Source organism: Nanorana parkeri, unplaced genomic scaffold (assembly GCF_000935625.1).
Source record: "Nanorana parkeri isolate BGI_ZX_2015 unplaced genomic scaffold, ASM93562v1 scaffold1032, whole genome shotgun sequence".
In the NCBI taxonomy this organism is placed as follows: domain Eukaryota; kingdom Metazoa; phylum Chordata; class Amphibia; order Anura; family Dicroglossidae; genus Nanorana; species Nanorana parkeri.
Window position 1 is genome coordinate 381,664 of NW_017307300.1, and position 26,556 is coordinate 408,219.

The 26,556-nt window shown below is 41.2% G+C and overlaps 1 protein-coding gene across 1 annotated transcript in view; it reads left to right on the plus strand.

Annotated features, from left to right (window-relative positions):
- Positions 1-19,195, plus strand: part of KCTD16 (potassium channel tetramerization domain containing 16) — a 261,317-nt gene extending 242,122 nt beyond the window's left edge. The window contains exon 3 of the mRNA XM_018567344.1: positions 18,714-19,195. Coding sequence (XP_018422846.1) covers positions 18,714-19,165 — 452 coding nt within the window. The 3' untranslated portion in view covers positions 19,166-19,195. The remainder of the gene's footprint in view (positions 1-18,713) is intronic.
- Positions 19,196-26,556: the final 7,361 nt, after the last annotated feature.

Here is a 26,556-nt window from a genome sequence, read left to right on the forward strand (position 1 = left end):
ACACTACTTGTGTTTAACCCTTTCGTGACTGACGACGTACAGTGTACGTCGCCAGCATCGGGGCAGTTATTTAAAGAGCTACTTTCCCATCTGTCTATTCCACAAGAAAATAGAGACTTTTTTTAAAAAGAACAGCATGTCTTTGGCTTCGGTTTTATACACAATAATGAAAAAAAATCATACAAAAAAATGTAGCTTCCGTCAGTTTTTCATTTTGCTTTTTATGCAAAGCTAATTATATAGAGGTGTCTGCCATGTAAACAAATTTAGAAACAAAGCAGTACTGTCCTGTATTTTAGTACATTGCTCCTTACATGGGAAGCGCCAGATGTGCATTGTAAACATTAAAAGACTTACACAAGCTTTCTACCATTCTCACATTATACTGCTGCAGCTGCAAATTATTCCCTATTATTTGCAAATACCAGACAGAGCAGGTGTTGGAGCTTTGCACTGGCAAAGCTGTCTGTAACAAAGAATGGAAATCCTTAAAACTGGAAGTATAAACTTCCCAAGTTATTATACTGTATTATTGTGCAATTTAAATACCAGACTCCACTCATCAGTCTGATAACTTTGGCATTTGCCAGGTTGCAGAGTGCCAAAAACAGAATCCAAGGCTGTGCATCTGATTTAACCTGGCTGGAGAAAATGTTGGGAATAGACTTTGTATGTGGCACCCTGCTTAAAAGTAGCATTTGCTGTAGAAGAATTTGCTGTACACCTTTAGAAGAATGTATCAGTCCATTGCAGAACAAAAAAAGCATGGATGCTATATGCTTGACTGCTTACTGTTGTCCATTTCTACCTACTCACCTACTACATAATACATAATATTTCTGGCACATTTCTAGCAAGACTCTTAATATTTGGAAAAGATACAAAAAACCACAGCAAGAGTTCCTTTATAGAAAAAGTTTAACTTTCCCGTTTCTACTAAGCACATTATCAGTAATATGTATTGGTTGTACCTTATTATTTATATACAGATGGCAGCTCATTACTGCTATCTATAAACCACAGTAGAGCAATTTGCAGTGAACGGCAAAGTGCATTTGTATTAACTGGCTTATTTTCTATTGCTGCTAAAGGAGAACATGAGTAGATATTAGAGCAAGAAAAATGCCAAAGACGTCTCCAATTAAGAGAAATGTGCATTTAGCATCATAATCAGCAAACTTTTAAATAAATGAAGTTTTGTTAAATAATACTCCAGGTGCCTCGTGTGCTGAGCGGGGCATAATGAAATCAGTGAAGCTCTGCTTTCAGACACACTAATACAGTTATTTTAAGGATAATCTCTCCAGGTGATGCAAGCCTGAAGATGAATGCTAATGGATGGAAAATACAGAGGCTCACATTGGTGTGCGGTTATTCTTGTATTCTACCTCTAATGGAGATGTGGACTTTCTTTTTAAGCAAATGAAACATTTATATTTGTTTGATGAGAAGAATGAATGTTAGGATGCAAATCTATAATATTAAATATTACAAACACATTTTAGTGATATACCTTAATGGCTGGCTTTTGTTTAGTTTTTAGACAATCTTTTTATTATAATAAATGTGGTGGCCTTATTTTTTGCTGTGTCAATAAAATCTTACAAGGTTACATAGTATTTGAGGTTGAAAAATGACAAGTTCAACCTTTGTGTGTGTGTGTGTTGTGCGTGCTAGTGTATGATCGTCCCTGTGTGGTTTAGAGTACCTGTACCCCTGTATGTTACGGTCTCTTAGGATGGTATCTACTTGATTTTTGAACGAATCAATATATTCTTTGCAGATACCACTGCTTGTGGCAGAGAGTTCCAAAATTTGACATCCCTAACTGAAAAGAAGCCTCTACACCCTTTTGTGGATAAATCTTTTCTCCACAATTTTAGGTGGTGGCCACTCGTCCTTGTTACGTAGTTTACAGTAAAAAGTTTAGTGCTGATGTTGCCATCACCACTGAACATTGTGTGCAACAAAATCATGTTCCCTCTTAATCTACTCACTTCCAGCATAAACAAGTTTAAATTTAGCAACCTTGTCTCATAGCTTTGGTCCTCCAGCCCCTTAATTAGCTTAGTTGCTTTTCTTTGGACCTTCTCCAGCTCAAGGACATCTATTCTGTGGACTGGTGACCAAAACTGAACCACATATTCAAGATGAGGCCGAACCAGCGATCTATCAAGTGGCAACACTATTGCTTTGTCTCTACAATACATTCCCTTTTTAATACAAGAAAGTACTCTGCTCGCTTTGTTTGCTGCAGTCTGGCATTGCAAGCTATTGTTCAACCTGTGGTCTACTATGACCCCCAATATCATTAATAAGCAGGTTAAATAGTATTGGGCATAGCACAGAACCATGGTGCACGCCACTCTCAACCTTAGACCAATGCGAAATCTTCAGTGAACATAAAAAGGGTTGATGATGAAATTTGGTTAAATTAAAGCCCTAGACCAAAAACTATTACATATAAAGAAGTGCTATTGCCTGTAAAAAGATTTTTTTTTTTTCCATCCAGTCCTGGGATACATAGTCCTATGACACAGGAGAGCCAGGTTTTCCTATGCAGCAGTTAAGCCACACGCAGCAGCATCCTGAAGCAGTTATACCAAGTTCACGGCGGCTGTTTTAAACAGCCGATGATGGCTGTTCATGGCTATATAGCTGCATGATTGCTTGTATGGTGGGGAAGAGTGTGCCAATGACTCCTAAAAAATCTTACTGGCTCCTGGATTCGCCAGGCTGGCTACATGTGATCACCATAGCAACTTATCTTCCTGCTGTAACTGGCAAGCTTTGGAGCTTCTAGAACTTTATACCCGGCATTACTCTGCCTTTTATATTTTACCAAAAATTGGGCATTATCTTCTGTTGCTGTGCACTAAATTTTATTTTAGTGTGTTTTATCCTAAAAAAAATAGTTTGATAAACATTTGTACAAATACCGTGCAACATAAAAAATTGCAATTAACATCTTTGTTTTCTACAGGGCCTCTGCTTTCAGAAAATATACAATTTGTTTGGGAGTCTCAAGCTGTTTTATATCCAGAAATTCAGATTTTATCATGTGTGTGCAAATGTAAGAAATTGCTCAGGGCAACAAGTGGTTAAACTGGTACAACATTTTCTGTAATTGTATAGTGACTGGGCTATTGTATTTACATTTTGCTCTGGAACAGTATCCATCTTCCATTCTACTCTCTATTGGTTAGGTGACCAATATTGTCCCACCAGCTTACACACCTCCACTATATAGCCAAAGATATGTAGACACCCCTACAAATGACTGGGTTCAAGTGTTTCCAGTGAAGGGTACTGTTAATGCTACAGCATACAAAGACAAGTCCATAAAGATATGGTTTGCCAAGTTTGGTGCGTAGACATCTCAAGTTGCCCACACAGAAACCCTAATGAACACCTCTGAAATGAATTGTCATGCCAATTGAAAGTCAAGCCTAACATCAGTACAGTATAAATGGACACAAATTGTCACAAACTCCAGAATTTAGTGGAAATCCTTCCTAGAATAGTAGAGGCTGTTGTAACCTCAAAGGGGAGGACAAAACATCATAATTATGATGACTATAATAATGGTTTTGGAGTGGGTTGTCTAACAAACTCTTATACTGTAGGTGTGATGATAAGGTGATTACACTCATATGCACAATATGAAATATAAGATAGGACATCAAACAGGTTTTATAGTTTACATGTTTAATATATATTTTTCTTTATTATTTTAATATATTTTTAACACCAATACCCCAAAATCCAGTCCCCATTAAACCATTAATACAACTCCCTATCTGATCTTGGATTTAACTTGCTAAAGAGGACCTGCCCCACATACACTAGAACCACACTCCTCCTAGTGCACTATTAATCTTTGAGGGTAGAAATATGGGAGCTGACTTATTTTTAAAAGTAAAGGCTCCAAGACTCATCCTGATCTTGGCTTCTCTATCTAGTGAGTCACTGACTTGGAACAAGTATCCAGAACTGTAGTGGAGGCTTTTCAAGCTTCACTGGCTCCATGTTTTTTTCCAGCTCAGTAACTCACTAGGTAGTGAAGCCATGATCAACCATTTCAAAGTGAAAAATGCCTCTTTGGTAACCTGCTCAAACTTGGTTGTTTTGTACCGAATAAAACTCATGTGCCCTTTTTTATTGTAAATTTAAGTTTGCTATAAAATATATTTTCAGCTTAAATAACTGATGGAGTGACACATCGGAGATGTGTCCTTGTGTGAATTGCAAGACTTTGTCAATCAATCACAATTTTATTTTTCTGTACTGTGCGTGCCAATATAGAAGTGTTTCTTTTTGCAGTAATATTTCTATGACGATTTGATGAAACATGTTTCTTTTCTGTATCTTTCAAAAGTTACATCAATTTAGACTTTCTTGCTTATTGCTTTGTGTGCTTTTGGTGTACTGCACTCTTCCTAATGGACTCATCAAGCTGGCAAGATGTTGCCTTTATAATGATGATGCTTAAGGGATTGAGGATTTTACACTGCTTGGGCTCTTAAAATGGTAAAACTTACTTTAGATAAATTTGCTACCACATGGAGACTTAATCATGAATCTATTCCTAGTATGCTCTCACACCTCTCTGAGGTGTCAGAAGTAGACAGTGTTTATATATTTTACTCTACGCTTTCATGTAAGTTTCTGTTTTTAAAGATTTTAAAGCTGGCATTGCTTTTATGGCAATGAAGATCTGATTCATAAAGGATACATTTATACCTTACATCACTATGTGGATGAACGTAAAACCACAAACTATAAATGCATTTTTATTGTACAAATCAGTGCAGGACATGTAACTAACTAAATATGTCAGTAAGTCATAAAGAGCAAAAAACAAAATGTTTTAATCCATGGTGCTGTTCACATGATTTATGATGGTATTGCTTTTTAAACAATTTTTTTTAATTTATTTTTTTAGAAAATGGTTTTCAAATGATGTAAACTTAAGTAGGGTACACAAGGACGGAATTTCCTGCTGAATCGGTCAAAATTAAAATAGTTGGTGACCCCTCGGCAGATGTAGATCATTATATTGACATTTGCCGAATTAACATGTTGGAAATTCTTTGGCTGACCGTTACTGGCAGCCAACCACCAGACACCTTAGCCTCGACCACATGTGGATGTGGATTTCAGTGCCAGCTGCAGTGTATACAGGAGCAGCAATGGGATACTGGTAATGTAAGTATAACTGGCGCAGACCTCAAGAAACATACTGTCAATTTGCCCTGAATGGACAAAGTGACAGTGTATAACACCCTTAACTAAGGGAAGATATGGAGCTCAGCTGCAGTACCCCGTTCCGCCTTACACACCCGAACCCAAGGGTATTGTGCAGCAATTAATCTCGCCACTAGGTTCTAAGCATCATTGCACCAATCTCCCAGAAGGTAAGTATCAGCCGCTAGTTTCTAGCTTCTATCTACGGTTCTTAGCTGCCTTAGTTATGAGGATAGTACAGTATGATGTGGCTATCAGGAACATAGGGTATGGTGGCAATGATGGTAAGAATATTATCAGTGGTTTCATCAGAAGCAATAGGTAGTTCCTCATTCAGGTGAGTATATTGCAGACGACCTGCCAAGCAGACCGGGTAGAGTAGTAATAGGTTCAGTATACGCAATAACTGTCTGTTCACGTCACAAATCAGTATTGGTAGTATGGTTAGTAGAGTGCTGAGAGGTTATGCATACATTACAAGTTCATAGTCCTTGTTAACACAGTAATCACCGCCAATGAACAACCACCGGGTGGCAGCAGAGAGCTCTAACTCAGTACTTGCAGTTAGAAGATAAGGAAGCTGATCCTCCCCTGTGCCGTGAGTCCTGGAGTGTACGAAGAGGCTGCAGTGAACGGCCAGTGTCCTGCCCGAGCAGTGAGGGGAGGCAGAGGAGCTGTGAGGAGAGGTTGGGTAGGTAGTCGCTGCTACGCTGAGGTGCCAGTGTCTGTCTGGCGTCCGCATCGGTTGCTGGAACGCCAGACAAGTGAAAGATTCCGGCTTAAGACAAAAAGGGGCGGAGCTACGTGACGTCAACGGCCCGGGGGCGGAACCCCGCGGCGTGTTCGTGACGTCACACGGGTGAGCCGCCGGGAGCCGTTACACAGTGTCTATTTAAATGAACTAATTAATTAAGCTTAAGGTAACCAATATAAATGCATGTAAAACTCTTTACCTAAAGTAGACAAATATAAGCTGCAACATACAACTACAATATATGCTAAAGATAACTGCTAGTAAGTGTGAATGAGGTCTTTGGTGTTATGAAAATGTTGTCTTAGTGATATATTCTCATAAGACCCCCTGGCCAGAGCTGCTTTATCCTCTTGTACACAGTAAAGACTGTGCAAAATTGCCATCAATAGCTATGCAAACTCCCTCACACGTTGTACAGGAGTTCTGCTTTAGGCTGCTGATAGGGAAAAATGCTATTGTATATTTATAGTTGAGAAGCAGCCATTAGATTTTACTGAATGGTATTCCAGATACCATTTTCTAATACATATCTTGGTCACAGCTTTTGCCAAGTGCAGTCACAATGTGTGAGTCAATTGCTCCTCCATACCCAGAAGCACCAGGTATAGTGAAGGAAGCTTTCGCTGCCAAGGACGTATGGCATACGGACCTACAAAAGTGCTTCCAGCTGGCCAGCTCAGTATGCCAGTATGCCATACGGACCTGGCATTTACAGTTCTACTATAGTGACCATCAGCTTATTAGAAAATATATGGTTTGTGGGGTCTTTTACAAACGCTAGCAACGCAGCAGTTGAAAATCAAACCAATAGGAAAAAATTGCAGAAAATTCAAAAATGGCTTGGCCAGCTGATTTGAAAAATGCTCCGGAGGGCTTGGCAGCGAAAGGGTTAAAGCTGAACTGCAGGCAGATAATAACGAACACCAATTAATATTTATGTGTGTTATAACAAAAATCATTACTTGCATTTTGAATGCAACTGATACAAATAACTTAATTTGACAGGATTTCAGCCTCTTGTAAGTCTCTCTTTGGCAGCACTGGGAAGGTAAGATCAAGGGAAATACTTTGGACCATTCAGGTTTCTTTCATCCCAATGTGCTGACAAGGAACATGCGGACATCAGAGATGACATCTTCAATTGGTCGCTGCTCTTTCACTGTTTAATTACAGACTGGTGACAGGGAGGTTACCTAACTCTGTGGATTACCTAATGTAGAGAAATACCAGTTTGCTAGGCTGGCTGTGTTGTGTGGCATGGCTGCCTAAACCCCAGGACTGGATGAACAGCAAAATACTTTGGAAGATAAAGGGGTCTATTCACTAAGCTGCCGAAGGTTCTAGCCGTAGCTTCGGCTGATCCTTCAGCTAGCTTCAGCCCCAGGACACTATAGCCCGTACAGTTCCCGAAGTCGGCCGAGCGACTCAGTCGATCCGAAGGCATATGCTTCGGCTCGACTGAACCGAGATGAAAGCCGAAGCTGGCCGAACGGCCTGCTATTGGCCGGCAGACAGCCTGCTACTAACTGCTGGGCGAAGCCAGCTGTCATCTCACGGCTGGCTGCGGCCACTTGCACAGACAGATCAGCGTCCCCGATTACAAGGTAACCAGGGACACTGATCTCCAGACAGCCCAACTCTTCCGGGTGCTCCGGGAGTCTCCCACTATTAGATAGTGGCTCCCCGCCGCAAAGGAGAGAAACCTTTCTCCCAGAAAGGTTTACTCTGCTGGATCGAGCAGATTAAACCTTTCCCTGCTCTGTTGTCTTTTTTTTTCTTCTGACATCGGAGCCGTTGGCTGCCGTCAGCTTTCCATCAGGTCCCCTCTAGTTTGACAGCAGCAGAGGGCGGGTGCAATAGCTAGTTTGCTATTGGCTATTGCCAAGTGACATAGCCAATAGGAATCTAGCTATGCATTCCTATGGTGATTTTTGTTTTTTTTCTGATGACAGCAGAACCGCCCGGCCAATAGAAAACAGTTGGGCAGAGCTAGCTGTCACTGCTAGCTCCGCCCAATCGTTTTCTATTTTATTTTTTACTACTTTTTAATTGTGTTTCTATTCTGCTTGGTACCACTGAGGTGCCGAACTGAATGCCGCTCGGCGGCATTCAGCTATTCACTCACTGCTGTTCGGCATCTATGAGAATAGGCCGAACAGCAGCGAGTAGCTGCCGGAGGTTCGGCTTAGCCAATCCAGATGGGATGCAGAATCTAATCTGCATATGATGCAGATTAGAATGTAGATCGGAAGTATTATCTGCATTCTTATTCTTTGTCATTAGCTGAAAATGTTGATAGAAAAGACGTAGCAGTACAGACAGGTGGAAGGGGAGTTCAGAAATTGAATCCTCAATGTACGCAAGATATTCTTTAAAAACACTTATCACACAGGCATGGCAGGCCACTAAAGAAGCTGATCTAAATGAAACACAACTTTCTTGTGACATGTCTCTGTTTTATTACCTGGGAATTGTGGCCATTAACATGTAACACTGGGGAGGGCGCATGCGTGGCCACCGCTAAGATGGCTGCTTAGCGTGCGAGCTCCGCATCTCGGCAGCCATGACACCCTGAGCCCGGCTTCCAGCGGCCCTATAGAGACCTACTACTACCGGAGGTGATGCCTGGGGACTGCAGCAGCATTCCGGTGGAGCGGATGGGCTGGCTGGTCCTGTGACGGGTCCTTCGATTGTACTCGTGGCGGAGCTCGGATGGCTCCTCCCCCTGCCAGTTGACTGAGTGTAGCAGCGCCGGCTGTCGGGGCCGGTAGCCCGTCTGGAGGAGTATGAGAGCCAGGTCTCCTGTGGCCATCGACCAAGATGGAATAGGTCGCACCAGATAGCCCTGGATGAAGTGTGCATATATCCATATAAGCAAGGATGTCCCTCTGGAGTTGTGTTCTCGGCTGATAGAACTGTCGTCATAAAATTATATAAGAATATAAAGACACACTACGCATGAATTCAGGTTATCCACTATGAGCCCATCTTTACACAGAGGAACTGCAAGTATCAACTAAAGATAGTAACACTATATAATACTCCTGCCACAGCCTATGTTTGTTTGAATGGCCTCATGTCTTCATGGAACTGATTTGTGTTGGGAATCAGGCTAAGAGACTGGGGGGATTATAAATTATAGAAGTGGTTATTAACTGGCAAGGAACATATTATAGAGCTCAGAGGCTTCAGTTTACATGGTTCCCTCTATTCAGGCTAAAATTAGTCTCGGATACATCTGATTGATTGAGTATGTGATGGACTGTCAGTTCTAGATACTGGGTGTTATAGATACAATAAGAGCGGAGACCATTTCTCGATGGCTGGGGGAAGGCCTAAAAAAGTCTAGAAGGCAGTTACATAAACAAGGTTCAGAAACACGGAAATCTAAGATGGCTATGGCACCATCTTCTTCCCCCCATACAACAGCAAAAACAGGCACGGGTCGGGCACAGTGATGTGGACGACTCTTCTGATTTCTATGCATCGGACTACGGCAAGTACAGATTTCCCCTGATCAAAAATCGCCTGCCTCTACTGCCTCCCCTATTGAGCGTACAATGGATGAAATACTATCCACCCAGAGGAATTTTCCAGTTGAACAAAAACCCCTTCGTGTACCGCAGGGCGACTATGTTTCAATGGAAATGGCAGATGATCATCCTCTAATTATTAAATTGACGGAGATTATAGATAAAGGGTTTGCTCGTACTGCAAAGCAAATTACAGCAGAGATTAAGATGGATATACAGGAATTGGATACTCGGATTGATGCAATTGAGCAAAAAGTCGATGCTACAGTCGTCTGCACTAATAAAAATATTGCCCATATTCAAACTATCCAGATGCAACTAGATCAGTGGTTCTCAACTCGTGGGTCGCGACCCAAAAGTGTGTCGCGACACCCTCTGCAGTGGGTCGCGGCGTCATGTCTGCATAGACCGGCCCATCTGCATTAGAGAGAACTAGATGAAGCGCAGGGCTAAAATTGATGATCTTAAAAAAATCGATCTCGGAGAGGTAATTTTAGGATCAGAGGACTGCCAGAATCCATTACTGACCTAGAGACTAAGGTTCGATTGTTGCTGAAGGATATTCTTCCTTATATTCCAGATCATAAGCTAGAATTGGATAGGGTTCACAGGGTGCTTACTGTAGTTCGCCCTGATGGCCCTGCCCGAGATGTTCTTGTTAAACCACATTATTATCAGACTAAAGAAATGTTGATGGCTAAAGTTCGGAATCTTCCTGACTTGCAGATTGCTTTGTATCCAATACAAATCTTTGCGGATATCTCCCCTGTCACTATCCAAAAGAGGAGAACTTTAAGACCTCTTCCACAAATCTTGACAAAGAACACCATTAAATACAGATGGGCCTTCCCATTAAGAGTGTATTTCTTCTCAACAGTGCCCGAGGGGGGAAATGCTGCTGTCACAGTTGGGGCTATGGGAAATGGAGCCATAACAATCAGGCAAGAGTTCCCCACAAGATATTATGTACAGAGGTAGTATAACTGTTCCGTTATTACCACTCTGGGAATGGCCATGCTCACAGCCTTTATCCTCCAACTACCTTGACTTGATGAGAATCCATAGGGGAAGGAAAAACTATTGAGCCCCAATTGACAACTACAAGTCCTTTTGCTAGATTTCTAATAGTATATATTAAGGAACTACTTATTTGGCGAGTTTTTCAAGCCTAATCACTATCACTAGCAGATTTATCAATGAAGGGGTTAATGATCACTTAGAATTGTGTCATTAGGTTAGGGAGCACAATGATAAATTAGTTGTTTAGGGGGGGGGGGGGGAGTGTTAACAGGATATGTGATGTAAATTAACTTTCACCAATTGTTATCAAAACTGATAAGATCTATTTGAATTCATTATTTCACTTGTAACATATGACACTAGATTGCATTTTAGATATCACTGTCACAAATTTATACTTAGGGGGGTTTTCCCCATTTAAGGGGACCTAGTTAAGTGAATGTTATTTGTAAGGTTGGAAGATTTGAACAGTGGGTAGATAAGTGAGCCGGGGAGTCGTCTGGTAGTTATTTATATAAAATAAATTGTAGGCGCAGCACAAGGTGGGTATGATAGTAATGATTAAACACGTAGGGATCACAGTTGTCATATTAATGAACACGGGTTCTTTGAAGGTTTCCTTCTTACTTTTCACTAAGGAAATGGCATACAGTTGGACAAAATGGTTCATATATATAGGATAGGTAGATTAAGGGGGGTTATATTTGATTTGTTGGGTAAGAAGCACGATGATAAATTAACTTTCTTAAAATAGGGAGCTGAAGATAACACAGTATTTGAATTAATTTGAATTAATTACTACTAATCACTATTAGTTGTTGTTAATTGATATTTAACTATAAGAGCACAGAATTTATTATTACACTGAATATTTGTATTATCACTTAACAATTTACAAACCCTAGAGGAACTAAGGGGTAAAGGTAAAATGCACAGATTAAATGGTTGGGTATCTGGACCAGGGGTTAAAGGTACACTAGTTTAGTATAACTGCCAGTGGACTTAGTTATGAAGGCTTACAAGTAGAGACTTTATTGTAGTGAACTTGGGAGATGTACTAACTACGGACAGTAGGCCTTAATATGTTACTACTTGCACTTATCTGATTATGTTATAATATATTAAATATGTATTTTAATACGGAATTAAGATGCTATATGGTTTAAATCAAAGGTCATTATGGGCCACTAAATTGTAGTTATGGATAGTAGATGGTGGATCAATGGCTGCATCTTTGAGCATTCACTGACCAATTTGTTATTACATATTAATTTAGATTTTTTTTATAATTTCTAAGCAGCCTTAGTATGCCAGACTTAATCCTGCAAGCAGCTTTGGGGTCCAGGGACTTGGGGGATAGTAGTTTCAATTGGCCTTGCTATTTAGATTAGTTTATAAATATAGATTTCATACTGTAGTGGATTAAGAAATATTGGCCGCTTACGTAACATTTTCTTTGTTATATAGCCGGGGCGGGGCTAGGCTGCCGATGGTAGTCAAGCACCCTCACTTGACCCGACCACGGGGAATTCCCCGGTTCGTGTCAAGTGAGCCACCCGTATCGGGTGGCTTGTAAATTGTATTTCGATAGGGCACCGAGGTGCCCTAGGTGTTGGTTTATGTGTAGTATGTTCTGTTGTTACTTGTGTTTTTTGTTATATGTGGTTAAGGTATTTTATTTTTATTTCTCTATTGACTTTCTTAGCTTTTCTCTAAACTCTCTCTCGATAAGGTCAGAACGAGGAGGGTGGACCAAGTGTGTTAAGCTTCACTCCCATGTGAGTAGGGTGGAGATGATGATGTGGGCCAGTCATCGATTACCGTTGGACAGCAGGTATCAAATATGGGACTGGACTGACTATGCACAATTAAAAAAACAGCATGTCCTTTTTACGGAACTGATATTCGCATTGCCACACATAATGTTCAAGGTCTAAACTCGCCCGTAAAAAGGCGAGTAGCTTTTAACCATTACCACTCCCAAAAAATAGACGTACTCTTTCTTCAGGAAACACATTTTATTAACAGTTACAATCCATCCTTTATACATAAATATTACATGCAGTATTATTTGGCTAATACTGCAGACAAATCCAAAGGGCTGGCTATCTTATTCGCCAAGAATATATCTTTTCAATTACATTTAGAACTTAAAAATCGCGGAGGACGTTATTTACGGTTGAAAGGCACTATAGGGGAACAGTTGTTTACGTTCATATCTTACTACGCCCCTAATGTCGCTCAAATCCCTTTTTTCTCTCATCTTTTCTCGGTCCTTGCGCCGCATATAGAGGGTACAGAGGTATTAGCTGGGGAGCTCTGGACCTTAATATGGATAAATCTCACCACAGAGTACTAGACTGAAATATCCCCCTAAACGTGGGCTGAGGCTGGCAAAACTCCTCCACTCGCACAATGTGGTGGACGCGTGGCGTGTGTGTAACCCCTCTGTGAGTGACTACACTTATTTTTCTCATGTCCATTCTACTTATGCTCGTATAGATTATATATTTGTCCCTCCACGGATGTTGGCTAGTATTAGATCTGTAAAAATCAGAGAGGTCTCTTGGTCTGATCATGCTCTAATCGTAATGACTTCTGCTTTGGCCCAACCCGTTCGAGGAATGGGTCATTGGAGACTTAAGCCATCTGGGGTAGTGGCAGAAGTTCAGAGCGCGTTGACGGAATATTTTCGTATTAACACTTCCTCAGTATCTTCGTCAATTACCAACTGGGATGCTCATAAGGCTCCTATAAGAGGGCATCTTATTTCTATTGCCACGCGTAAGAAACGCCAAGGAACATCTCATATTTCTAAACTAGAAGGGGAATTGCTGAATCTGCCCCATGCACATAAACAGAACCCAACAAAGGTTCTTCAAGAACGTATCGACCAGGTACGGCTATCTTTAAATTTGGCACTTACAACGGTGGCAGAGCGGAGTCTTCGCTGGTCTCAGCATAGATTTTATACTCACAGGGACAAAATTGGCCATCAATTAGCTATTAAATTAACACCTAAACTTCGTAATTATTCGATTCCCAAAATAAGATGTGCGACTGGAATGTATTCGCAGAACCCTAAAGTGGTTATCCAGGAATATGAATCCTTTTATACTAGACTGTATACCAAGTTCCATCCAAATGACTAATACAGCAATTTTTGAGATCCCTAGCACTTCCCAATTTAAACCCTGGACATGTAGCTTTATAGGAAGAACCAATCACCCAATCCGAAATTAAACAAGCTATTAAACAGGCCAAAATATCCTCGGCCCCTGGGCCGGATGGCTTTCCTGCCAGTTGTTATAAAAAATTTGAAGAGATACTCCTTCCTCATCTTGAAGCCCTTTTTTTTTAGCTATTGGCAGGGGTGAGTCTTTAAGCTCGCATATGAGCAAGGCATTTTTGAGTTTAATCCCTTAACCATAATAAAGACTCGGGAGAAATAGCTAATTATAGACCTATATCTTTAATTAACAATGATCTTAAACTGCTTACAAAAGTCCTGGCAAATAGAATGAACTATTTTCTGCCCAACTACATTCATAAAGATCAAGTGGGGTTTATCAAGGGGAGGCAGGGGCTAGACCAAATTCGTAGAACAATTGATATAATATCCTTGTTAAAATCAGGGTGGGGTAAAACTCCAGGTGTCACTGGCTTGTTGTTATCAGTCAATCTACAAAAAGTCTTTGATTCGGTATCTTGGACTTATCTTTTTCATGCTTTTAGAAGAATGGGGGTTTGGTAAGCAGTTTATTCGCCCATCAGCTATTATTAAGATGCAGGGATTTAAATCAGCTCCAATCTTGATTTATAAAGGCACTAGACAGGGCTGCCCCATCTCGCCCTTGTTATCTGCCTTGGCGATTGAGCCCCTAGCCATTTTAATACGGGAGAATTTAGACATCAAAGGAGTTTACTGCAGTGCTAAAGAACATAAATGTGCTCTTTTTGCAGACGATTTATTGTTGTTTGTCACTCAACCATTGATTACCCTCCCTAATGTAATGTCTTCACTCGATAGATTTGCGAAGGTGTCTGGGCTCCAGATAAATGCAACTAAGTCCTTGGCTCTGAATATAAATTTGCCCTTGGAGTTAGTGAATACGTTAAAAGGGGCGTTTCCTTTCTCTTGGCCGTCAACCACGCTACCATATTTAGGGATTAACCTTACTCCCTCTTTCGACCTACTGTATCGGGCGAATTTTCCTCTTATCTTTAGGAAATTGAAGGGGGACCTGGATAGGTGGTCGCTGTACAACCTATCCTGGCTAGGGAAAATAAATGCTATTAACATGGCTCTCCTCCCTCGACTAATATACTTATTTAGAGCTCTCCCTATCCCGATCCCTAGACCCGAATTAGCCAGCTTTCAATCTAGCTTGGTGAAATTTATATGGGGAGGCAAAGGTCATCGTTTACCGAGAATCACACTTTATACTACCAGGGAATTTGGGGGGGTTAGGGGTTCCAAATATACATCACTATTAACAGGCTGCACGTATAGCACAGTTATCTGTAATATACTCCAAAGAGGAGCCACCAGATTGGGTCTTCATGGAATCTGAGGCAGCCAGAAACATGCCTTTTAGATCTACTGAAATGGCTACCTTCTACATTACCTCCACCTATCATGGCCCCTACCCTCTCCAATTCTCTGGCCCTTTGGGACCGCGTAAAAACTAATGAAAACATTCGTTCAGATCATACTCCTCTTGCCCCTTGGATAAAGGCTTATATAGAATCGGTCAATATCTTAAAAAGGGGAGACCTCTGACTTTGGAATACTGCAGGGAGCATCTAGGTATGCCACCCTCGGAACTGTTCCGTAATTACCAGATCACTAATTTTTTACGTAATGTAACAGTAAGAAGCGATCCAGGTAGAGAATTTAGCCCCTATGAACATTGGTGCCTCCACTCCATTAATCAAAAAGGGGGCATATCCCTGCTGTATTCCATAATGTCAGAATCTCCTCCCAAACAACCATATATGTGGGCCTGGGAACGGGACCTGAGTAGGGAAGCGTCAGAGGAGGTATGGAGGCGTCGCTCAAGAGCGACAACCAGGGGCCTGCTCAACATCTCACTGATGGATGCCAACTTTAAGGTTTTCTCCAGGTGGTACCTGGTGCCCTCTAGACTTGCTCTTATGTATCCAGGATCAGCTCCCCTATGTTTTCGAGGATGTGAGCTTGGGGGCACCATGTACCATGTGTGGTGGACGTGTCCTCGTATCCGTGCATTCTGGGGAAGGGTGTTCAATCTGATCTTCCAGGTGCGTGTCCCTAGAGATCCCGGGTACGCTCTCCTTAATGACGCACTCCCTGGGATATCTAGACATTGTACAAGATTGATCATGTTCCTGGCAGCTAAAATTACAATCGCTAGGGCTTGAAAAACACCCAGAGTGTCACTGAGACAAGTAAAAATCAAGCTGTCTTGGATCATGATTCATGAAAAATTGGCGAGTATTCTTCAGGATAAAGTTGCACAGTTTGAGTTAACATGGGATCCGTGGTCGGCTTACGAAGGCTGCGCAACAATATGAATGCGAGTGGGAAACTTAGGGCCTTAATCTGCCTTGACCAAATCAATCAATTTGCTCCCTATTTTGAAATGGGGTTTCCCCAGTTAGCTATATTTTAAGTGGTTTCCCTCTTTTTGCCCTTCTTCTCTTTCTTCTTTCTTTCTCCTCTTCTCCCCTTCTTTTCTTTTCTTTTCTTCTTTTTTTTTCTTCTTTTCTTTTCTCTGTGTATGTAACTATGTAGGTTAGTTATATAAGTTACTGTGTTAGTCTTCATAAGCAACATCTAAACAGGGATTACTTATTGGCCAAATCTGGGGGCCACTAGTTATGTTTACCAGTAAATCGGCTCTCGGACCTCATGTTTAGGGGAAGGTTCATTGGGGAAATATGTTACTTTGTAATGGATTTGACCCTGGTATTGTGTTAGACTGAGGGGACTAAGGTGCTAGTTGGACATTGGAAAGTTAAAATAATGACTGGTAAAATATATTAATATATCTATTAACGTAATAATATAATATTAAGGTACCCTTTTTAATAGTATACACAATGGTTATGTCCTTTTCTGCTCCTACAGGTTATCTGTATATTTATATATACATTGGGAAGAGAATAAGAAATATGTGGGGCCGAATGAGTAATGCCATTTTAGACGGATGATATTTTATTATATGGTTTCATGATGTATATGTTCTAATATGTCTTGATGAAAACAATAAAATATTTGAAAAGAAAGATGTAACACTGGGATTAGTTTATTTGATGAGAAAGGTAATTGAGGCAGAAACAAAGTGAAAGCACACGAAAAGGGTAAGCACCTTGGAACCGAGCCAATACAAGTAAAAATCAATACTCTTCATGTATAAGTTTCTTGGAAATTCACAAGGCCAGTTTTACAGGGTGTCACTCAATAGTTTTTCCTGAGGCAAGAATTAAATAACTTTCAATTTAGCTACTATTGATTTTTTGGAGCTGTATATAGAAGAAGTCTAAGTGTGGGTCTATAACTGTCCCTGGCATGAGTATTCACAGACTGCAAGGCTCCCACCTTTCTAAGGTGATATTTCATCACAAGCACTGCTGATTTTGTATATTTCCTCATGGAGTTGTATAGACATAATAGGACCTGTAACAGAGTTGTATGATGTATGATTGTGTATGTATTAACATTGTCTGTAAACAGAATCTTGTTCTGTTTACCTAAACATAGAACCTTGATTATTTTCTCTCTTCAGCCAAACCATGTATTGTATGTTGAGCTTACCCATTGAGTGACCCTGGTCACTTATATACAGTATACTTTTTTCTCTGTGGCACCACTAAAAATAAAAATATTAATTGAACATGATTTACCTAGCATCATGGCTGCTATTCTACACATATGTTTCTTTCCATTGTTACTCTCGTCAGTAAAATAAAATATGGGACTAATTTGGAATTATATAGTTCGGGGCACACCTCTCTAGTCATTAAAACTTTTAAGATCAAATTATGTGAATAAGTAGAGAAACCACTTGATGTGTCAGGTGACATGCACGTAACAGGCCAGCATGATGTGTCCCTCCTCCTAAGCACTCCTCCGTACACGGGTGCCTCTCAAGCTGAGTTCCATACTCATGCTGATGAGTAATCCATGTGCCAGCGGAAATCCAGACTAAGCCAAGTCTTTGATGTTTCATCATAGCAGAAATCAGAAGGATGGCAATCCTTGGGGTAGCATTGCTACCCCCGGGTAGCTTTGCAAAGACACAACTTTGTCTGTTTTTTGTGCCAAATTCACAGATTACTCAGTGCGAGTTTTGGACTCAGGGTGGGAGCCACCTGTGTACAAAGGAGTGCTTTAGAGGAGGGGCACACCATGCAGGCTGACTTAACTCAGGAATGGATTTTGCAGATCGACAGGTTAACTTCATAACTAGCATGGGCTGTCATCCTACAGGAATCATGTGATTGCTATAGACATTCCTTACATATATACACAGTCTCCCTGGAGTCCCTTTCTTGGTCAGCCTTTTCTAATGGACATGCAAACTCTAGCCCACACAGTCTCCCTACAGGGGATTGTGTGATAGATATGGATACTCTACATATGAACATACATAGTTTGTGGAAGCATAACTGTGAGTCTCTTTATGCAAACTAACCTGGATAAAAACTTTGGGGGAAAAAACAAGGTAGCTACTTATGCTATGGACATATGTTGAGATGGTCTATAAGACCACACAGTGCACTTTAACATCCTACAAAATGGGGGTGATCTATGCTTTTGATCTTTGTAGATATGTTTTTAGAAGTTCATTTTAAGGTTTATGAGAAAAGTAATTATTTGTTTTATTTGATAACCTGGCTAATATTTTGATACTTACAGTAAATGTATGCAATAGTATTAGTCATTTAGAGGAAGTGACAGCTTTGTAAGTTACAGAGGTACAGGTTTGGTTTTTGATACAGTGATTCAGTAAGTAGCTTTCACACGCTAAAGGAATTCAACTACTGATTCGCTTTTTGAGTAGAGGAGGTATAAGGTTCTTTTAGCAATCAAACAAGGTTTATTTACTAGCAAACATGATACATATGCATTTGCTAATGTTTACATATTTAATCTGTACCTATTTTATTTTCAGGAGGACCCACTAGATGGCCTTCAACTCATTGTGATTGCTGCTGCAAAAACACAAAGGGGGAGAAAGAAGGTGAAAGTGGAACATCTTGCAATGAACTTTCTACATCCAGCTGTGATAGTCAATCTGAAGCCAGCTCTCCTCAAGAGACAGTCATCTGTGGTCCGGTAACTCGCCAGCCCAACATACAGACTCTAGACCGACCAGCCAAGAAAGGACCAGTGCAGATTATCCAGCAGTCAGAAATACGCAGGAAAAGTGACCTTTTAAGAACTTTAACAACTGGGTCAAGAGAGTCCAACACAAGTAAAAAAAAAGTTGTGAAAGAAAAACTCTCTATTGAGGAAGAGCTGGAAAAATGTATTCAGGATTTCATGAAAATAAAAATACCCGAAAGGTTCCCTGAGAGGAAATATTCATGGCAATCAGACCTTTTACAAAAATATCACCTATAGAAAGGGCAAAATATTATAGTTCACTGGTATATGAAGCCTATTGTTTATTTGGTAGATTGCCATGTCCACATAAACTACTGCCTATATACATAGTTCACTTTAATCCCATTGCTGCTGGATGGGTATAATACAAAGTCTATACCAGTTCTGACCAATTCAAGCTAGCAGTAAAGGCATTAAAGGCAAGTCTGCCTAAAACTAATCACTCCGCTTTGGGTTGACTCTGGTGGGTGCTATCAAACACCAACTAATAAGAACTCCACCCAACATAACACATCTGTTACATTTCTGATTTGGCTTTATTCCAGACAGAAGAGTTTGGTGACACATTTGCACAACAATGAGAAAGACTGGGCTGGAGTAGAGAGAACAACCTGAGAATTTGTCCCTATTGTTGGGTGGTTTAACACACTACTGTCCATTCAAGACTGACTGCTTAGTTTTGGGTGGCATTACCATTTAACGTTGATAGTTACAGGGTACTATTTTTTTTTTCTGTGGAAGCACAATGTTTTATTTTCTTTCCGAATATTGACAAGATGGATTCTGCAAACACCAATAGCACAAGCATAGTAGATATTGAACATTAACAGATACTTTCACGTTTTTCAAATTTATTTATGTCCTTTTTTATTTTCCTTTGTTTTCCTCAGTTTTCTAAAAGTGTGTGTTTGTTAAGAATGTTTCTGGAAGAGTGTCGCTTCAAAAATGCATGTTTCCTTATTGGAAAATGAAGGTCACATGAGTTAAAGAAACAAAGAAAAAAGTAAAGTAAAACTATACCATGATGGTTTACATTTAGTGAATATATTACTGCATACATTATTGGTCTTGTTATATCCTTGTTACTCTGCACTTTCTTTCATATTGGACGGCTGCTTTGTGTGGTCATATAAGCTGTGGCTGCTTCATTATCTCTATTTTTGTAGGACTGATGTGTGGATGGTGTTTACCACTAACAAATAAAAGCCCTTCCCTTATTTTAGTCTACAAACATCTGTCATCCATGTGGACTTCAAGTAGGGAAACATTCCTGGTAAAATGGACATAGCCTTGGCAGCAAATACATAATGACTAAAGTTCGCAAAGTACAGGGCTTTTGTGGTGACAAATAATGTGTAAATTCATTGATGTACAAGTGCATAATAAAGTCTTAAGTGCTCATTCACACAGTAAACATTGGCTTTGCCCTATTTTAGAAATGTGTTGGTTTGTTAAAGGGAATCAAGCAATGGTTTGAGATATTACTATACTCATGTCGTATTTGTCTGCGTTTACTTAATAGATATGTCTTAATAGCTACTGAAATCAAAGTAATCTAATAAGTCCAATCATGTGGTTACCACTGTACACTCATGAGCAAAATATACTTAAGGTGTCTAATACAGATTTCACTTACATAACCTTTTATGTTAATTGGTGCCATCAAAGTACACATGTAAGGGCAAAGTAACAGGTTCTTTTAATACCCGCCTTCCCCATGCTGCTTATACTTGCTTTTCACTTGTTCCCCCTCCACCTTCTTTGCGCGGTAAGTAAAACAAAAATCTCTGTAAGCTCTGAGTTGGTCTAAACCTTACACAGCACTATTGACTCTTTGCTTCCTCAATCTACTGGGAGAGGGAGCAGAATGAGGTGAGCTTAAGTTAAAGTGTTCCTTCTGTAAATTTTGAGGATTAGTTACTCTACGGTGCCTGCAACTAAAGAGGTCAGTAAAGGCTTGTTTTAAAGCTAATTTACTGATTGTTGAGAATATGTGAATATTTGAATATGTCACAGTTGAACTTTAAGCTGCTGTTGCCAATGGACACATCAATAACTGGTGTTGTCTATCCTTCAAACCCAAAGGCAAGTTTTGAGTTCCTATTCAAGTGTAACTAAAGAAGACAAAAGTGAGGGCACAAAGCTAAGGAGGGTTATATAGTAGTAGATAAGGAGGGCTATCTAGCTGGGCTGAATGTTGCCAAAGAAAAGGCAAATTAAATGGTGTACTTACTAGTGTGGGTCCGAGGATCGGATGAGGACCGGTCTGTGGGAGGATCGTGAAGTCCAAGATGTGTGTTCTCAATGGAGGCTGGTGTACTGCCTGAGGCTACTCATCTTGAGCAGGCGAGAGACGGAGAGGAGGGGCGGGGGGCGGGTGGCAGCACTAAGATATTGTCCGTATCCCCGCTGCTGTGATGTGAAGTTCCGGCGGTGTACACGGGTAGTGTTTGACTGGGCTGCTGTGACTGCAGCTGTGGGTAGTGCGGCTGAGTCTATGTGTGGACCAGGGCCCGACAAGTGCCCGAGCATTAATAGTGTGGTGGGTCAAAGTCAGCAGGGAAGCTGACGAGGTGATGGGTGATCAAGTCGGTGTAGTCAAGGTGGAGGTTCAAGTGTAACTCTGGCCAGGCTATGGATCTTCAAGGATTTGCATATTTATAGCAAGCAATAAATTTGTTATAAAGCAAGACCTTTGCTAACCTCTGTTGTTGAAGAATATGGAGAAGTTCCTCCTCTAATTTCAGAAGGGTAGGCTTGAAGTTGTTGAAAGTTGGTTCTCGGCCCTCTTCTCTCTCCCCTTCCAAAGCACCTCTGTTTTGTTTACCTTAGAGATTGGGAAGCTGTCTGTCTGCCAAGCTACTGCTGGGAAAGGAAGCCAAAGAAGCTGAGCTGCTGAAAGTTAAAGTGTTTCGGCTGTAAATTTCGATGCTGAATTGCTCCACAGTGGAGGGCTTGTTTTGAAGCTCATTTATTGTTTCTTAGGTATATGTAAATTTTGTTAAGGTCCATAGCCTTACCATAGTTGCATTTAGGCCTTTGCTGTCATTGGACACATCCATAACCACTGTTGGCTTTCCTTCAATAGAGCTGTCCTTTCATATTGTGCATATGTTTATATTTCAGGATCATCAGCATTGCTTTAGATCAGGGGTCCTCAAACTATGGCCCGCGGGCCACATCCGGCCCGTAAGGGTTCTTAACCCGGCCCGCTCCTGGCGGTGGGTTGTGGGCGATGAGATGCGGGTGAAGGGCGGCGGGGGACAGGCACCGGGTGGCGCTGTCTTCACTCCCTCCCAGTGGCGTAGCGGGGGGGGGGGGGGGCGCCTGCCCATTGGGGGGGCGCGTCACCGCTGCATCAGATGCGGCTCTCTAATTGGGCCGCCGCTCGCTCCTCAAGGGGGTCCTTAGGAGGCCCCAGCGGGCGGACCTCTACGATGCCTGATTAGAGGGCCGTGTCTGCCTGATCCAGACAGCCTGGATTGCATACGAGGCAATCAGGCATTGTAGAGGGCCGCCCGCTGGGGCCTCCTAAGGACCCCCCTGAGCGGCCGGCGATTACATAGCAGGCGGGCTGACCGGCGCAGGTGGCAGAAAGGTGGCGGAGGGAGCCACTGCAACTGCGGCCACAGCAGACCTCCCACAACCAGGGAGCCCCCACTGACCACCAGGGTAAGTTAAGTAGTAACCAGCACGCTCTGTTGCAGCAATTTTTTCAATTCAGCCTGGCTTCCTGACCAATCAGGAAGCCAGGCAGTACGTCATGACTCGTGTCACGACTTCCTGATTGGTTAGGAAGGCGGGCTGCCTACCAACAAGTGAAGCCTGCTTCCCAGCCAATCAGGACGCCATGATGCAAGTCATGACGTACCACCTGGCTTCCTGATTGGCTAGGAAGCCGGCTTCACTTTTTTCTAGGCAGCCTGGCTTCCTGACCAATCAGGAAGCCGGGCAGTACGTCATGACTCGTGTCACGGCTTCCTGATTGGTCAGGAAGCCAGGCTGCCTAGAAAAAAGTGAAGCCGGCTTCCTAGCCAATCAGGAAGCCAGGTGGTACGTCATGACTTGCATCATGGCGTCCTGATTGGCTGGGAAGCAGGCTTCACTTGTTGGTAGGCAGCCCGCCTTCCTAACCAATCAGGAAGCCAACAATGTCTGAGGGACAGTGAACTGGCCCCCCGTTTAAAAAGTTTGAGGACCCCTGCTTTAGATGGAGTGTGCTCAGTTGTTTTGCAGCATGTTGTCTATTTCCAATAATTAAAACATGAAAATGACAAGCACAATTGTTAAACATGAAAGACCCATCACTAAAATCACTCACAATGAACTCATTTACAGAACCCTATGTGCTTGAAAGGGTTAATCTTTGTAAATGATCTTTCAAAAGTTAAAGTCAGCCAATTTTTTTTTTGATTGGTTTTGGATAGAGTGGGGAGGAGTTTGTTTCTGCCACGTTTTATTTCTGTCTGTGACCTCATTGGGAAGATTTTCTCCCAACTGTCCCTGTTACACCAGGAAAAGGGGAAGCAATTGCCACTAAGACAAGAAGGCAAAGAAGACAAAAAAGACATCATCAGACATTCTTATCTTTGCCTACTCTACTAAAAATGTGTTTTTGTTTTCAACTGTGTCCCTTTTGGGGAGATTTCTGATTACTTCCTGTCCTGTCATTGGGAACACAGCACTAAAAATCTAACAGAGACTCTAACTCTTCCCTACTCTGTCCAAAACAAAATAAAAAGTATTTGCTGGAGTTGGGATTTAATTGAAGATATTTGTGATGCAAATTGTCCAAATGTCAGCCCAACCCTATTTGGTCTTGAATGACGTAGAAAGTTCCTTTAGTTGTCTACATGCTCAGCCAGATTTCACAAAGGGCTCTCTGGGTTCTTGAATGCCATTGCGGTGATAATTGAACAGCACTATAGCATGAAGGTGGGAGGAGGGGTGCAAGGCCAAGTTCTTGGTCCGGAACCTTGTTGAAAAATATTTCATGCCAAAGTAGCTAGGGATCTAGGGTCCCACTAGGACAAAAACAGAGGGTGAATCTGCCCAGTGGTTAAACAGACAGCATGTCCTCAGCTCTGTGTGAAATCATGCAGGGACCTAGAGGTGTTTGCTACATTATTTGAGTAAAGACTTAAGGTGACCATACACCTATCAATTTTTGTTCGGAAACCGTCCACTAATGGTCTTTTGAACGGTAATCGTTCAGCTGATGGGAACCCGACGATTTTAATTGCTGTACTTCTTGCCGAATTGCCTCGATCGCTCAGGATGGAAAACATTTTACGCATTGTACAAAAATCGATGGATTAGTGGCATTTTCGTATGAAAAAAACTTGCAGCAAGAACACTGCATATACGCAAACGAAAATCTGTTCTGTAGATTGATAAAATTATTGAAATCGACATTGGTGTGTGCATTATGGGCTATTTGAGCTTGGGTTCTTGGCAGCAACAAAATTTCCAATCAAAAATATATAGGTTTATAGTATGGCCAGCTTTAGTTGAGTTAGTTTGGGCAGACTTTAGAAAGCCTTAAGTGCTAATTTGTAATAAAGTAAGTAAAAACAACATGACTAGGACTCACAAGGGCAAGTTGTTATGTCTTTGCTCTCTGTTTCTATCAACATGTTCTTTGTTAGCACGTGAACAACTGACTGGCTCTAGGTTGATACCATGTCAAATTCAGGTACTTACACTGCCTACATTTAAAATATACATTAAAATATACATGAATTGATGGGCTAATGAATACAGACCTGAATTCATGTGAGTCTTTTATATAAGCCTGGAGTTCAGCTTTAAATATTTAAGGGGGTTTGGGTTTGCCATATATATGGGTCTAAATACCCCAGGTAATAGCATTTGCTTCCTAAAGGATTTATTACAGGTCAAAGTACACATCACAATAAAGAACTGGTTTCAGGTAAGATGATAAACCTCATTACCTCATTAGAGCATAATTTGTTTTCAAATCACTACTATACACTGAGTGGCCAGTTTATTATGACCACCTGACGTTTGAAGGCAAATTAGCTATAATTTTGCGCTGAAGTTGCTGGAGGGCCAGACCATTATAAATAGGGAAGCAGGTTGTTTACCATGACAGTAGAAGTGATTTTTTTCTGAATATATGGGTAAACAACGCGATTTAACAGCTTTTGAACGTGGGATGATTGCTGGCGCGGAGCCATGGAGCGAGTATCAGCAAAACAGCAGAATTCATGAAATGTTCAAGAGCAGCTGTTGTTAAAGTATTTAAAGACTGGACAGTCAGCCGAAAATCTGGGTCTGAATGTGCAAATTGTGGCCGTCAGCGACTAGTCAATGTTAGGGCAGAACGGAGAGTGGCAAGAACAGAAGGGCAACAGTGCAGTGTCAGATTCCTCGCATCACCTTTCAACATCTCGTGGAGTCACGAGGCGACCCAACGAAGTCATCTCGTGGAGTCATCACAAAGTACTAATGGGGTGGTCATAATAATCTGGCCACTCAGAGAGTGTGTGTGTGTGTGTGTGTGTGTGTGTATATATCTATCTATATCTATCTATATATAGATAGATATATACACACACACAAACACCATTTGTATATATTTATGCACACAGGTCTGTTGTGAAAGAGGTATATAAATATATTCTAGGTTTTAATTTAATCCTGACAAGAAAATCAAACCAATTTTAAACATTTTATTTCTCATTTGCAGCCTGTCTACCCAAATACATCTGTATAATTTATTGTTTGAATTGCTGTTTGTGTTAAAATTGCAAACAAAAGAAAATGATGACATGCATCATTAAAGGGACTAGAAAAGATTCTGTAATAAAAAAATAAAAATAAAAACAGTTCTAGTGGACTAGTAGCAGGCATGTTTGTGACATACAGCACAGAGTACTGAGTTAACCAGTCAATAGTATCTCTAGAATAGATAGCCGGGACATCAACAACCTGTACAGTGTACTCTAGTCTGTGGTCTAGAGTGTGTAACATGCAACACAAAGGTCCACAGTACATAACATACAGTGCAGGATACAGAGTGGAGTGATTCAGAATGTTACCATACAGCTAAGCTTACAGAGTTAAACCATACAGAACAATGTACACAATGGGGCAGTAATGTACAACATTGTGCACAAAGTGGGGTAGTCCAGAGCATACAACAAACAGTACAGTATAGATAAAATCTTTATACTGTGCAAAACATATCATGAAGGCTAACAATGTCTTTGGACACCATCCCCTTTATCATATTAATGAGGCTCAAGATTTATTGCAGTGGATGGCAGAGCATTTTAGTGCAAGACGGGAGTGGTGGCAGAAGTTTGAAGCATGAAGTGAGGGTGAGTGATGTCAGAATTTAAAACCTTACTACAGGAAAAAACTCAGTTTGCAGTGGGGCAACCCTCCACACCACAAGACTTACTGCTCATTTAGGTTTACGGTACCTGGGTAAAAGACATTTACTTACCTGATCCCTGCTCCAACAGGCTCTAAGAGCGGCACTCACAGCCTCCTTCCGCTATGCTCTGGCAGTCAGAGACCCGGTGATGTCAACACGTACAATGCAGGGGCCCGTAGCCCTGCATTATATATGTGAAGGCCGAGGATCAGTCTACATGTTG